This window comes from Pelobates fuscus, chromosome 8 (genome assembly GCF_036172605.1).
Source record: "Pelobates fuscus isolate aPelFus1 chromosome 8, aPelFus1.pri, whole genome shotgun sequence".
NCBI lineage: Eukaryota > Metazoa > Chordata > Amphibia > Anura > Pelobatidae > Pelobates > Pelobates fuscus.
Window position 1 is genome coordinate 38,236,172 of NC_086324.1, and position 14,920 is coordinate 38,251,091.

At 38.8% G+C, this 14,920-nt stretch overlaps 1 protein-coding gene across 2 annotated transcripts in view; it reads right to left on the reverse strand.

Annotated features, from left to right (window-relative positions):
* The window catches only part of STK39 (serine/threonine kinase 39), a 281,003-nt gene that overhangs the window by 217,676 nt on the left and 48,407 nt on the right, over window positions 1–14,920 (reverse strand). For both annotated transcript variants that reach the window (XM_063429695.1, XM_063429696.1), the window contains exon 5: window positions 9,651–9,706. In XM_063429695.1, the coding sequence (XP_063285765.1) occupies window positions 9,651–9,706 (56 nt within the window). The remainder of the gene's footprint in view (window positions 1–9,650; window positions 9,707–14,920) is intronic.

Below are 14,920 nucleotides of genomic sequence, written 5' to 3' on the forward strand. Positions count from 1 at the left end.
CCACCCAGGGGCGCTTACGCCTTTCCCCCATTTGCCATGGTGGCAAGGACGATACAATACTTAAAGACGCAACGCGGATCTCTGCTCCTCATCAGTCCCCTATGGCCGAGCCAACCATGGTTCCCGGACCTTCTAGCTTCATCCTACAGGGATCCTCTCCTCATACCGTCCTACCGGACGCTCCTCACAGACCCGAGAGGGAACCCCCATCCTCTCATTCTGGAAGACCGCCTCACTCTAGTAGCCTGGACTCTTTCAGGGGTGCCTGGCAGACCGAGGACTTATCGCAGACAGCTAGAGACCTCTTATGGGATTCGTGGGCACCAGGAACCAGACGATGCTATCTCGCAGCATGGAACTCCTGGTCCACTTGGTGCAGTGAACGGAACTTTGATCCCTTTACGGCACCTGTAACGGCCATCTTGAATTTTCTCTCCCACCTATACTCCGCGGGCAGGTCTTACCGATCCCTCAACGTTGTGCGCTCCGCGATCTCAGCGGCTCACGTTCCGGTCCTGGGTTCACCCGTCGGGAGACACCCTCTGGTATGCCGCCTCCTCAGGGGCATCAGACTTCAAAGGCCCCCCAGACCCAAGTACACTCGGCTATGGGACGTGGAAGTCGTCCTACAGTTTCTGCGAGACTGGCCAGATAACGACAGACTCTCACTTCGACAACTGTCGGCCAAACTAACACTCCTACTTTGTCTGGTATCGTTCCGCAGAGTTTCGGACGTGCGGGCTTTCGACATCGACGCCTTCTCGGTCTCCCCAGAGGGAGTTACCTTCCAAGTGTCTCGTCGTACTAAATCGGACTCATCGTCGGTCTTCTACCCCTTTTTTCCTACGGAACCGCTACTTTGCGTGGTCTCTGCTCTGCGTCGTTATGTTCAGGTCACTTCCCTCCTTCGGGTTTCATCTTCGGGACAACTATTGGTGTCTTACGTTAGACCTCACGTTCCCGTCTCTACTACCACCCTGGCCAGATGGGTTCGCTGGATCCTGTCTCTAGCAGGTGTGGAAGACACCTTCGGGGCCCACTCCGTTCGCGGTGCGGCGGCCTCGTCGGCTTTCTCCGTGGGAGCATCACTGGCAGACATCCTACGAGCCGCGGATTGGTCACGCGAAGCGACCTTTCGGACCTTCTATTTCCGCCCAAACTCGGGGGCAGCCACGTCTCTCCTTCATCAGCGTTAAAAATGCAAAATATGAAGCCTCCTGTCATGTGGTAAAATTGAAGATTATGCTAGCGTTAGTGTACTTATAATCTTAATTTTAGTAATGACAGGAGGCGAGTATTTTCCCACCCTCCGCACCCTCGAGGGATGAAATCTCATGTAAGTATACCTATACTCTATTTTTTCCTTCATATTTTCTACCTGGTATATATAAGACGTGTGCTACCTGGTATATATAAGACGAGTACCTTATTTAAATACAGCTTCGTTACTGTTATTGTCATACTTAGACTAGGTACATTTCGTTAGAGTTTGTGCTGGGTTTGTTACATTACTGCAAACAGTTGCCAGACCGGTTCCTAACCTTTTCCACACTCTCTTTCAGCATAACTTCAAGACAGTACAGCCTACACTCAGGACGGACAGGTTTTGGACCTTCCTTCAGAAACCAGGACTTCGCAACTGGAAAAGTCATCTGTTGGTGCATGTTTGGATCACCCTAGGATTTCGTATTTGAAAAAGTCACCCGTTGGTGCATGTTGCAAGACTTTATCCGTTCTTTTAAAAAAAAAATTTATTGTATCTGATGTCGCTCTCGAAAGAGGGGGAGGAGCCTCATTACTGTGAATACTATACCTCCTACTTTCTTTTGATTGGTTAATGTTTTCACCTTTTCTTTACTGCTATGTGAGTTAGTAAAGAGAGTTAATGCAAAATACTCGCCTCCTGTCATTACTAAAATTAAGATTATAAGTACACTAACGCTAGCATAATCTTCAATTCTGTACTAACAGTTATGCACCACCACTTTTTCTTGGGAAAATGTTATGATATGGGATCTCCGACATCAAAGTACTTATAAGTACTAAATATAGGTGGCAGCAAGTCCTCCTTGTTCCTCACTAACAAAGGGACATTCCACTGCCCATCACCCTCCCCCCCCCCCACCCCACCACCACCACCACCACTCTCCCAAAACAATAATCACGACTTAGTAGATATACTCTATTATTATACTTTATTCAGGCACTGTCTAATCACAGAATTCCTAATGCAGTTTAATGAGAAGTATTTGCAAGACAGGTTCTCCAAACAATTGCCTGACTCCGGAGTTTAGTTCCACTGAGCTAAACAAACCAGGACTTACAATTTGAGAGGTGAGTAATTAGGTTACTCTTTAAGACTGCCAATTTCTTTTAAAATCAGCACTTTTTGTAAAAATGAAAAAGACATAGAAACATAGAATGTGACGGCAGATAGATCCATCTAGTCTGCCCAGCTTTCTAAATATTTTCATTCCCTGGTCTTATCTTATAGTTAGGATAGCCTTGTGCCTATCCCACGCATGCTTAAACTCCTTTACTGTGTTAACCTCTACCACTTCATCTGGAAGGCTATTCCATGCATCCACTACCCTCTCAGTAAAGTAATACTTCCTGATATTATTTTTAAACCTTTGCTCCTCTTGTTGTGGTAGTTTGTCTTCTTTTAAATATAGTCTCCTCCTTGTTTCTATCATATCCCTCCTGTCTCGTCTTTCCTCCAAGCTATACATGTTAACATCCTTTAAAGGGACACAATAGTCAACCAGACCACTTCAGCTCAATGAAGTGGTCTGGGTGCCAGGTCCCCCAGGTTTCAACCCTTCAGATGTAAACATAGCAGTTTCAAGGAAACTGCTATGGTTACGTTGCAGGGTTAATCCAGCCTCTAGTGGCTGTCTTCCTGACAGCCGCTAGAGGCGCTTTTACGACGCTGGATGCGAAAATCGCATCCAGCATGCAGAGCGTCCATAGAAAAACATTGAGAAATGCTTTCCTATGGACTGTTTGAATGCGCATGTGGTTCTGGCCGTGCATGCGCATTCCGCTCCACTCAGGAGCTGACGTCGGCAGGGGAGGAGAGGTCACTAGCGCCGAGGGAGCCCAACACTGGATTAAAGTAAGTAGCTGAAGGGGCTTTAACCCCTACAGCGCCAAGGGAGGGAGGACCTGAGGAGAACTAAGGGTTATATAGTGTCAGGAAAACAAGTTTGTTTTCCTGACACTATAGTAATCCTTTAACATTTCCTTGTAAGTTTTATCCTGCAATCCAAGAACCAGTTTAGTAGCCCTTCACTGAACTCTCTCTAAAGTATCAATATCCTTCTGAAGATACGGTCTCCAGTACTGTGAACAATACTCCAAGTGAGGTCTCACCAGTCTTCTGTACAATGGCATAAGCACTTCCCTCTTTCTACTGCTAATACCGCTCCCTATACAACCAAGCATTCTGCTTGCATTTCCAGCTGCTCTATTACATTGTATTCCTACCTTTAAGTCATCAGAAATAATCAACCCTAAATCCCTTTCCTCAGATGTTGAGGTTAGGACTCTATCAAATACACAAGCTTCACACAATAAGTACTTCAGGGATCTGAAGTGTCCCTTCAATATACAGGAGTATATTGCACAGTTTACCCATCACCCTATTTTCCCAAAAGATTTGCTTGTAGACAAACTGTGTGCCCTCCCCCCTTTGTATTCACATATCTTATCCATTTTATTATTTAATTTGCTTTTTCTTTTCTGGAATCTGTGTGACTCTGCAAAGAAATACATTATTACTACAGTCTTTTGAGCAATAGGACTTCATTCACAATTTGCTAGCACTTCCAGAAGCAGGCTTGTCTTTTCTACTGCTCCGTATATCTCTGTAAAGCAATAAACTATGGAAAAAATATTTGTTGCGACATTATTAGAATGTTGCTGTAAAGTTTGAGTAATTCATGGTTACATAATACTAGTGACATACAACAAGATCTTTACTATTTAACTGAACCATAGGTTCAAAGATAAATACGCTGCTTTGAACTGAAATATCTAAACCCCTAAATCCTTTTTTGAATAACAAAAGAGAATCCTTCAAGGCTTCGTGTTCACTTCATAATATATTGCTCTTCTTGTGCCATTTAAAGGGACACTTTCAAAGTGAAAACAACCAAAAAACAAAAAGCTAATGTTGGTTCCAAGATAACTACAGTGAAAACTATTGTGCATCAATGCAATCAAGGCATGCACATTTAAATTTCCGCTTTACAACATGTTGTCTAAATAAAATGTATTTATAGTTTCATCTTAATATAGAAATCACAACATAGTTTTCGACACTTTACAGAATAGCTTCAAATACTTAAATTTTAAAACAGCGATATACCACCATACGCTCCACTACTTTTTTATTTAACACTAATAAGAAAAATAATTTATTTAAAAAAACAAACAAAAAAAAAACAAACATGGAACATAACACATAAATAGGAATTTGTCTGTATATTTATGTTATAATGTTACCAAGTTCGAAAAATTCTATTGCATATTTAATATTCGTCACTATACAACATAAAATAGATGAGTAACTTCAGCTATGTTACATTGTGTCCGAATACTCAGTGCCAATAAAGTTTTGTGCGATCAAGATCTGCCACGCATGCGCATCGATGACTTCCCGAAAGCTACTGGTCCTCGAGGGTACCCGTAGCTGAACGGAACTCCGTGTCGTTGTGCGCATGCGCGACGGCGTTTTTGGCGCGAAGATAGAAGATTTCCGAAGATTTAAAAGAGAAGCCGGCTGAGAAGTAGCAGCATCCACAGCTCCTGAGGAAGTCCCGAAAGGCGCGGGACGAAACGCGTTGAGCCTGTTTTTCGTTTTTACTGCAGTCCAGAGACCGCCCACTTCACCATCACGATTACACTAATAAGCAGCAAGTATATTCAGCCCATAGAGTCGCGACCTAGGGCTTTTTGGTAACATCTTTATACTTGTGAGCTAGTGGTTGGTGATTGGGGCTTTTAATATTGGTCTTGTAATTGTACTGTTTTACAATCATGAATTTTATATGAATTGTTATTAATAAATTTGTAATTTTTTTTTACACTATATTCTTTTTGTCCCAGTGATTAGCGCCCTCAATAGGGGAGACTGATACTCTCCCCTCCTCTATTTCCTAGTTTTTGTTTATAGGCTTTTTGGGGTGTGCCTATTATGAGTGGCAGCTTTTCTACTGTTGGATTTATCTGTAGAGCCTAGAGTCTGGATCTCCCTCTCATTTTTGTATTAAAATAGATGAGCGCTTACTAAAGTGGGGTGCTGTACCGCCTAGCAGTAATTCATTTTAAATTAAAGAAAGTGTCCAGAACTCTCTGAAAATAAAGCAGTAATTTTATTTAGTGCCAAGCAGTAACCACACCAATAGCCAAAGGCGCTTACGTGAGCCGAAAAGTCTGCTTTCTACCATACAATAAATAAGACACAAAGTAATTTTTTAGAGTGCTGGACCATTCTTGTTTTTAATAGATATTTATTGACACATTAACCGCTGCTGATGAGCCATACACAATAAAAATATCATCATTCTATTGGTTTTTAATACCACTTTTACCCTAATGACTGTGGCAATACTGGCCGAAAGTCAGAAGACATTATTGACCAGCTACATATCCTGGCTTGTGATATAGACCAGAGTTTAAAATATTAACATAGAAACAAAAATCATTTTTTCCAACATATAATAGTAGCTGAGATAATAAAGGATAATAAAATGGCAAACTTTACTTTGTATAGATATTGATGGCATTTCTTGTGAAGCAGCTTCCTTAAAATACCATAGAAATGCATCCCTCCCAACTGTCCTGATTTCAGCACGACTATCCCAATTTTTCGTTCGGTTCCCTTGTCCTAACTTAGTGTCCTGGCATCCCACTTTTGGGACCACAAATGGACTGTCCCCAACAATCACAGCTCAAGCACATCGTTAGATGTGCTTGGGCCATGTTAGGGCCTCAAGGACCCTGCGGGGAACACTGAAACCATTCTCCCTACATGTCTTGGCCTTCGTGGGCCGGCTAAAATAATTAGCTGACCGGCCAGCTACTTAGGCGGAAATGGCCCCTTTCCGAGTGAGTCTGCTCCCTTTGGCAGAGCCAGTGACGTGATTGCATCATTGGCCTGCCCCCTTTACACCTCTTCCACCGGTGTTCCAATTCTGGGACTACTGATGTTGGGAGGTCCGCAAACGTAAAGAAACAACAGTTATACCACTCAGCTGCACACAATGCACTGAATCCCTGTAGAGTACTCCGTATCTTCTCTGCAACTTTTTGTTTATTTGCAGAATAACAGCCACCACTGGATGATGGGAAAGCTAAGTTTACGGTAAAGTAATGGTAACATAGTAATGAATTGGTTAAATTCATAACAAACTAAAGATTTTTCACTGTTACTTCAATTAAACTTTCTGTGTAGAAATTAACTATTTTTGACTTCCGGGACAATGTTTTTTTATCAAGTCCGGAGTATTGAGATTTAATGACTCTTCTGTTTAAAAATTGCACAAGTTTTGTTTTTTTGTTACACCTCTTTTGTCACCAGGCTTCAGAACATCACACTTACAATTATCTTACAATTTAATACATCTGTTAAGAGCAGGAGTCTGTATTTAACAAATAAGAATGCAGTGTTCTTACTGGAGAGCAACGTTTACCAATATAGTGAAATGGTGAAGAATTGCTCTGTACATTATACTTAACAAATAATAGAAAATTGTATCCATACGCTGTGTTTGATTGTAAAATCTGTAACTGTGGAATATTAGCTACCGTGGTAATATTAAACTCAGTATCCATAAACCATTTAATCCATAGTGCTAAAAGAGTAATACCACTTTAATCTCACTAAGAAGCTATAATAAGTTTAACTGTAATTACCACTTGATAGATTTCTACTGTGCAAGTGATCACACTGGAATTGCATCACTTACTTACTTAAAACAAACAAACACACAAACAAACAAACAAAGAGCATATGACATCAACAGCTACAACCAATGCCAGGTGTTCCAATGCCAAATGTGGAATAAAGCGGAAAGAGGTTTTTGAAGTCTTTCATTATATGTGCCAAACATGTTCAAGGAAAATGTAGAAATTGTGTCTTTATAACTGTCCTCGTGTATTTCATTTTATCTGAGTTATTTACTAACATTAGCATGCAAAGTGAATTTCAAATTTAAGCCCAGTGTAGCTGAACTAAAAGTGTAACTAACTCAGAGAATGCTTCCAGTGTGGCTATTTTGACCTTAACCCCTTAAGGACCAAACTTCTGGAATAAAAGGGAATCATGACATGTCACACATGTCATGTGTCCTTAAGGGGTTAAAGGGACAGTATAGTCACCAAAACAAATTTAGCTTAATGAAGCAGTTTTGGTGTATAGAACATGCCCCTGCAGTCTCACTGCTCAATGCTTTGCCATTTAGGAGTTAAATCACTTTGTTTATGGAGCCCTAGGCACACCTCCCTGCATGTGACTTACACAGCTTTCATAAACACTTCTTGTAAAGAGTCATCTAATGTTTACACTTCCTTTATTGCAAAGTCTGTTTAATTTAGAATTTCTTATCTCCTCCTCTGTTGGTAGGTCCCATATGAGCCTCTTGTGTGTGATTAAAGTTCAATACACGGAGCAGGTGATAAAACACTTTTAAAGTACGTTACATCTGCTTGAAAATGAAACCATTCTGTTTTCATGCAGGCTGTGTCAGTCACAGCCAGGGGAGGTGGGGCTAGGGCTGAATAAACAGAAACAAACGTGATTTAACATCTAAAGGGCAGAAAATTGAGCAGTGAAACTTCAAAGGCATGATTTATACACCAAAACGGCTTCATTAAGCTAAAGCTGTTCTTGTGACCATAGTGTCCCTTTAAATTTTCAAGTGTTATTTGACAATGCATGTGGAGCAAAAATTCATGATGACAGTGCCAGTTTGAAAATAAAAAAGCCAAATTCCAACATGGGAGCCTTTTATTCAGTGATTATTTCCCCTATCCTGTGTAATGCGTTCACCACATTTAAACTCTGAAACAGTCTTGCAATCTTCTACCCGGAGAGATGCAATTTGATCAAAATTACACGATTTCCTCGTCTGCTTTACTCATTGCAAATACTACCAATACTTTTAACTAAACTTGAACTTAAACTAAACTAATGAATAAGCATGTCCAAACGTTCATCTGGCATGGAGAACAATCCAAGAGTTCCCTCTTCAAACTGCAACAATATTCCAATGGAGGATTTTTAAACTGTCCCCGTTTCACTAATTATATTTCAGCATCCTTATATCGCTATAAGACAGATTGAATCAAAGATTACAACATCTACATGGCCCCAGCATTGGATAGGGCCCACATGCTGGATACATTTTCTTACACATATCCCCTGAGTGACTTACCCTGAGATTGAGGAAAATCCACTCGTTTACACTAAACATCTCAGTTGGTGGAGGGTCAGTAAAAACTGGATCCCAAGTATAGTTTCCCTATTTCATTATTCCAAAACGATAATCCTGCATGAGTGATTTGTTGGGTTTTTTTTTTTCATAGTTTCTTTCATGTCATACGTGTCATAGATGCTAAATCATTTTGTATGATCTTATATCAAACTCTCTGAACCGCTCTGGGACATGATTGTCCTCCACCCTTCCACTATTTTCAAATTCAATCGTACAGTCTCACGTTACTTTCTACCCTCTTCTCCTTTACTGTACAGCTATTTATATTTACTGTACATTTAGCTTGTTTATACTCTTAAATTCACACTTTAGTGGACCTGTTAAATGATTCTCCTGACCTCCACACAAAATGCCAAAGATGCAACCCTCAAGATCAACACATTTCTGGTGGAAGCAATACTCTTAGAGATAGCCTTCAAAATATTACATAGAGCATAGATCATTCCAGAGTCACAATTTAAAATCCTGTCGCTGTCAGATAGCTGCTTTAAATATGGAGTACATGGGGCCACACGGGATTGTTTCTGAGATTGTACTCCTACTTATACCCTTTGTGTCGCTATACCTCACTCCCTCTAGCATGTAAGCTCATTGAGCAGGGCCCTCAACTCCTCTGTTCCTGTGCGTTCAATTGTCTCGTTACAATAATGTATCTGTTAGTCCACCTATTGTACAGCGCTACGGAATTTGATGGCGCTATAATAAATATATAAAATAATGATAGAAATAATAACTGTGGAGAAAGATACTTAATCTCAATCTATTTCATTTTACGTTTTTTTAACGCCTCACTGGGCACTTTTGGGTAAGGTTGGAAAGAGAGATGCATGGAGGTCAACCTTGGGAAATAAATGAAATAAAAAATAAATGAAAACTCTAGCAGAAGAGCACAAGAAATTATAAAAGAGGACACGAATTATGGTAACAACTTGTTATTATCTTTATATAATACTGTTGTCTGCAGTATGCTGGATTAGATGTATGAGTCTGTTCATATTACCAATAAGAAAAAAATTAAAAGCAAACAACGTATACCTATAATTTTCATGAGTATTTTATGAAAATAAAACATAATGATCTTTGATAAAACAGATTCCATATCGGAGTGTTCCTTTGAAACGTACTACATCTAAGAATGATTTAATATACCTGCTATTTGTATCGATCCATCTTCTCCCAATAGGATGTTACCAGCTTTTAAATCTCTGAGATAAAAGAGAACAATCGCATTATTTTCTCAAGTTAAATATTTATAATTCACAAACATATCTTCACCTTCATATTGTAATAAATGACTATCCTTAACAGTGTGCAAAGTAAACTACGTGTATTTTATTACATGTCTAGCGGTTTTAAATAAGAATTGCACAATACATTTTTCTGTATTTGCATGACTCATAGGAAATGATCTCAGGAAATTCTAGCTGTATTCTGAATTATTGTCATTTAATTGCTTTATCTTTGATGTTATCACTCATAAATGCTATCTAACAATACCATCAAATAAGCAAACAAAGGATATACAGTTCTATACTCTAAAGTCAACATTGCCAGCTTAATCGGATAAAACCTCTAGTTTAGATATGTAATTAAAAAAATTCTGTAAACATTTTCACGACTTTCCCACAATCTGCATACTTAATATGTTTATATTTGACTCTGTTAAAAAAAAAAAAAAGTTGCAATATTATGGAAATAGTAGAAATTGGGAAATATATAAAAAGTTGAATTGTAGATGCTTTGCCCATTGATCCATACAGCAAGAAAATTGAATATTTGAGGATTTTCATTTCATACTCACCTTCTGAAATGTTCTTCATTATTTCCTGCAAGGCCTCTACTTTGCAGATGCAAACGCGATATAAGGTTTGGGAATTTGGGAAGATGACATATTTGATGCATGATAGAATTGTCTGTTCTTATATAATGGTCTCTAGAATAGTACCTTTTAAAGGGATACTAGAGGCAGCAATATAACTTTATTTAATGAAGCATTGTGGGTGTATAGATCATGCCCCCGCAGTCTTACTACAGTTCAAATCTCTGCCATTTAGGAGTTAACTCACTGTCATTTCTGTTTATGCAGTGACTGAAACAGGCTGCATAAAAAAAATGGTTAATTTTCAATCAAATGTTTACTTACTTTAGAAGTGTTTATCTCCTGCTCTATAAATTGAACTTTAATCACACACAGGAGGCTCCTGCAGAGTCTAGGAGGCTATTAACAGTGCAGGAGAGGGAAAAAAAAACTAAATTTAACAGAATGTTCAATAAAGGAAATGTAAACATTAGATCTCTCTTTACAGGAAGTGTTTAGCATGACTTTGGTTGATAATACTTTCGACTCCTGTTCAAACTATTAAGAGTCCTTTGAATAGATATCCATTACAGTCCCTAGCCAACTACACACAATGGGGATATTTATCAAGGAGTTCTGAAAAGTGGAGATAAAATTACATCATTACTATAAACGTATGCATTAAACTGATCTAAAAATGAAAGGTTTTTAGCATAGTAAATTCTGTCAATTTTCGTGGAGATTTACATTTCATAAGACTGCTAAATTTAGTGGTATAAACAGTGTTGAAAAAAATCAGAAATCCCTTGCATCAGTGAAAAAATATCAAATAGTCAAAGAAAGCAGACGATAAATAAATTGCCACCGCAAAGTTGCCAAGAACTTTGATGGAAAGGTGACGGTGATACTTTGATAAATCTCCCTAAAATTGTTGAGTGGAACAGATCTGTCTTATGTAGTGCAGTTGAGGCACCTTCTAAACTGAAAGATTCTAAAAAAAAAATTAAAAAAGGTGTTTTGCAGAAATATGGCATTGTATGTAGATGGAAATTGGGTCACTGAACTACTTATACAATTGAATGGAACATCAAGATATTTTCAAGTCAGAATCTGAATTTGAACGTTTAAAATACCTCAATCTAGAACCTTGCTCCACATCAGGGGTGCCAAAAAGGTAGACCCCCAGATGTTGTAGAGCTACAAACTCCCATGATGCTTTGCATGCCTTTAGAACATGTAGTTTTAAAACATCTGGGGATCAACTTTTTTTGGCACCCCTGCTCCACATTAAACACATTAAATAATAGCCTTTCAGTATATTCTTGATTAAAAGCTTCTAATGTACCTTTAAATCGTGACTTGTTGGTAATGTTTATGGTGAGGCAATCATGTAAAACAGCAATTTACGTGCCATTTAGATTTTTTATTTAAATCCTTCTTTCTCACACATATATTTATATTATTGAACATCTGCTTAGCAATATTCCGTGGAATTGTCCCTTTACTTTTATGACGATGTTTACAAAAAAACTGTCTAGAAGTAAAATTTTAGTTTACAGATTACATCTGCTACAGTGATTACATTTCGGTTCACTGTCCTGAGAAGGGAAATCATTTAGGAGAACTTGCTTGGAGGCAACAGCTTACAATACTGCCTCTCTAGAGTCTGTATTTTTAATATTTATGGAGATATGCATCCTGCATAGAAAATTAGCACTATGCCACCCTCAAGCAAACAGGGGAATTGCACGGTTTTAACTGTAATCTTGAAGTAAGTCACCATTCAGTTAATCTTCAGGGTAAAGATTAGAAAACCAAATTAATACTTCATTTCGATTCTTGAAAATCAGAAATGGGCATGAAACAAATTTAAGGGACATTTCAAGACGGACATTTCAAGATAAATTAGATCAGTACAATACCAAATATATATTTACTTTTACAGGGTAACTGTTAATTACTAGTATTTTTAATACTTTATTTAGCCTTTCTATATTTAACTAATATGTATTTGAAAAATAAAACTAAATTGAGAAATTCACACTCTATGGTGAAACTGGACACCTCGATTTTAGCTCCCTGCCTTATGAAACTGGAAATCAGCATAGAGAAAGCATACTGAGAAGAGGAGAAATTAAACAATATTTCTATTTCTACTCTTCATTTTCAATGCTTGCCCTGGCTTTACATTGTACGAACTGGATTGTGATGTATTAAGCTAAATCTTAACCCCTTCAGTATCAACATTGGGTATAAATGTTTTTGTGTATTTTTCAAGTTTGTTAAACCTCACTCACCCTTGTTTATACTCTAGTTATGATTACCCGGCTGTAGAAGAACAAATGTCTCTGCCAGAAGCCCCTAGTCACTGATATAATGAATGCAGAGTTGCTGAAAATGTAAGCTCACCCTGTGCTTTCAAACTGTACAGGACGTTTCAATGGGGGTTAACATTCCTAAAGTCAGGGATGGAGTAGGAGTGAATGGACCATTTCACTGTCAGTATTACATTACCACTAAAGTAGTTTAAAACATTTTTATTTTAGAAATATGTGATTTAACTCTATTTACTGGATGTAGAATTATGCTGAAATGCAGGCATTTGTTTAACATTTTGTTGCCATTTTTAGTAAGCTTTACTGCTAAAACTGCCTTCAGGGAACTTACTACTACCTATAAGCAAGGTACTTGACCACTTTTGTTTATATATTTTGTCACACCTACTGTATATGAGAAAAAATGTATTTTTTTCTCTTCTAACATTTAGACAAATATTAAAAGATGAAAGACACTATATACTGTCTAAAGCTTTTACATTTTCCAAATATTTTTATAATGGATAAATTAAGAAGTGAAAAAATGTAAAAATGTGTAAAATTACAACGTTTTAAGTTTTACGTGACTCTGCAAAGTAATTGGCACACAAAATTGCTGTGTTGCTATGCGTCACTCGCTTCAAATACATTTATTGCTAATATTTTTTTCAATCAAAAACTGCTTGACAGTGAAGGGGTTAATATGAGTTCAAAAGAAAATGGTGCATCTCATTAAATGAGTAAAGTGCTAGGTATTCTTTCTTTTTATATTGTGTATAAGTTTATTGTGGCGCATTGTGGTGATGTACAAAACAGTATAGCAAAACATGGCTACACAATACAATATGATAGATAACAGTTTATGGAGAGAACAATGTAAAGACACATACTTGGCAGTATGGCAGCGCAACAATATATAAGCAAAAGTGTACGTATGCACCAAAGGTGTATTGTTAGAGTAGAGTAACCCATCTCAGCTAAATAAATAAAAATGTTGATTACACATAGAGAGCAGAGGCATATCAGCTTAATTCAGCACTCTGATACAGCGGGCATATGTACTAAAAATGCAACAAGATGCTTAAGCCCATGTGCATATGAGACGCATACTGGCAATACACAAGAATGATCAGGTACATCAAGAATGTTTTATATGATAATAAAGTAAAATTTCAGCTATGTCAAACTAAAATAGAAATAACAAATATAGTTAAGCAGATGCAGGTGTTTAAACAGCCTCGGGGAGATCAACACAACAATATTAGTAAAAAGGTGTTTCTGAGTTGCCTGCAGTGAGTTATGAGCAAGGCATAACAATAAAAATTAACCTGAGAACAGTACACCAATGATCTGAGCCTTGGAGAGAAAAAAAATGTCTGGTCCAATCATCAGAGAAGAAAAAGCAGAAAAAGTGGAAAGCCCTACGTGAAGACCCCATCCATGCACCAGTTGTCCGGTGTTTCTAAGGGACTTGTGCGAGTATGCACGGCCTGGCATTATTAAATGCAAAAAAACTAAAACAAATAAATGAATCTGCCTCCTTCCTTTTTTTGTAAAGAATGTGGCTTTGACCGAAGGTCCAAGAACCACCTTAAGTTAATAATACAGGGAAACTAGTGGCAACCAAATAGGTATATTTGGGTTGATATGAAAGTGTTGGGTCCATCAAGGTGCCTATATATCAGGGTGCCGTCCCCACCAAGTCAGTCCCATCCATCTATCAGAGTATACCATGTTACAGTGGAAACTCTGAGACAGCTTAGTCCACTCGGCCCCCCCACCAAGAGTCCATAGTCCATTCACCTCCTGCACTTCCCCTGCTCCTCCAGAGCATCTGTTAAGCTTGTGTCCCCTTATGCCTCACCCAGCACCGGACACAAACTTTGGACAGACGTGCGTCGCTCGCAGTTACCTGTATACCAGCTCCACAGGGTTTACAATGTTGGGGATAAATCTCCCCAGGCCTCCACTCATACCCAGAGATTGGGGTCACTGCACCTTCACTGGGCAGGTAGCTCTGGAGTTCCAGGATTCGGCCAGCTGCCCCTTTGGTTACAGGAGCATCAAGTAACTGCCTTGCTCTTCAGGTAAGTGTACCTTTTTTTGCTGCAGACATAGGAGTGTATAGGAGTAGATAGGTAGCTCAAAGACAGGGCAGGAGACATGCTGTGATAGGGATCTGCCATCATCAACAGTAACTCATGATGCAACCAAGGCTCATGTCCATGGGCCAGGTAACCCCCACCAGCAGGAGTGAAGCGGGGTCTGGCCACCAGCCACCACATGCTTCAGTCAATGGAGACTCA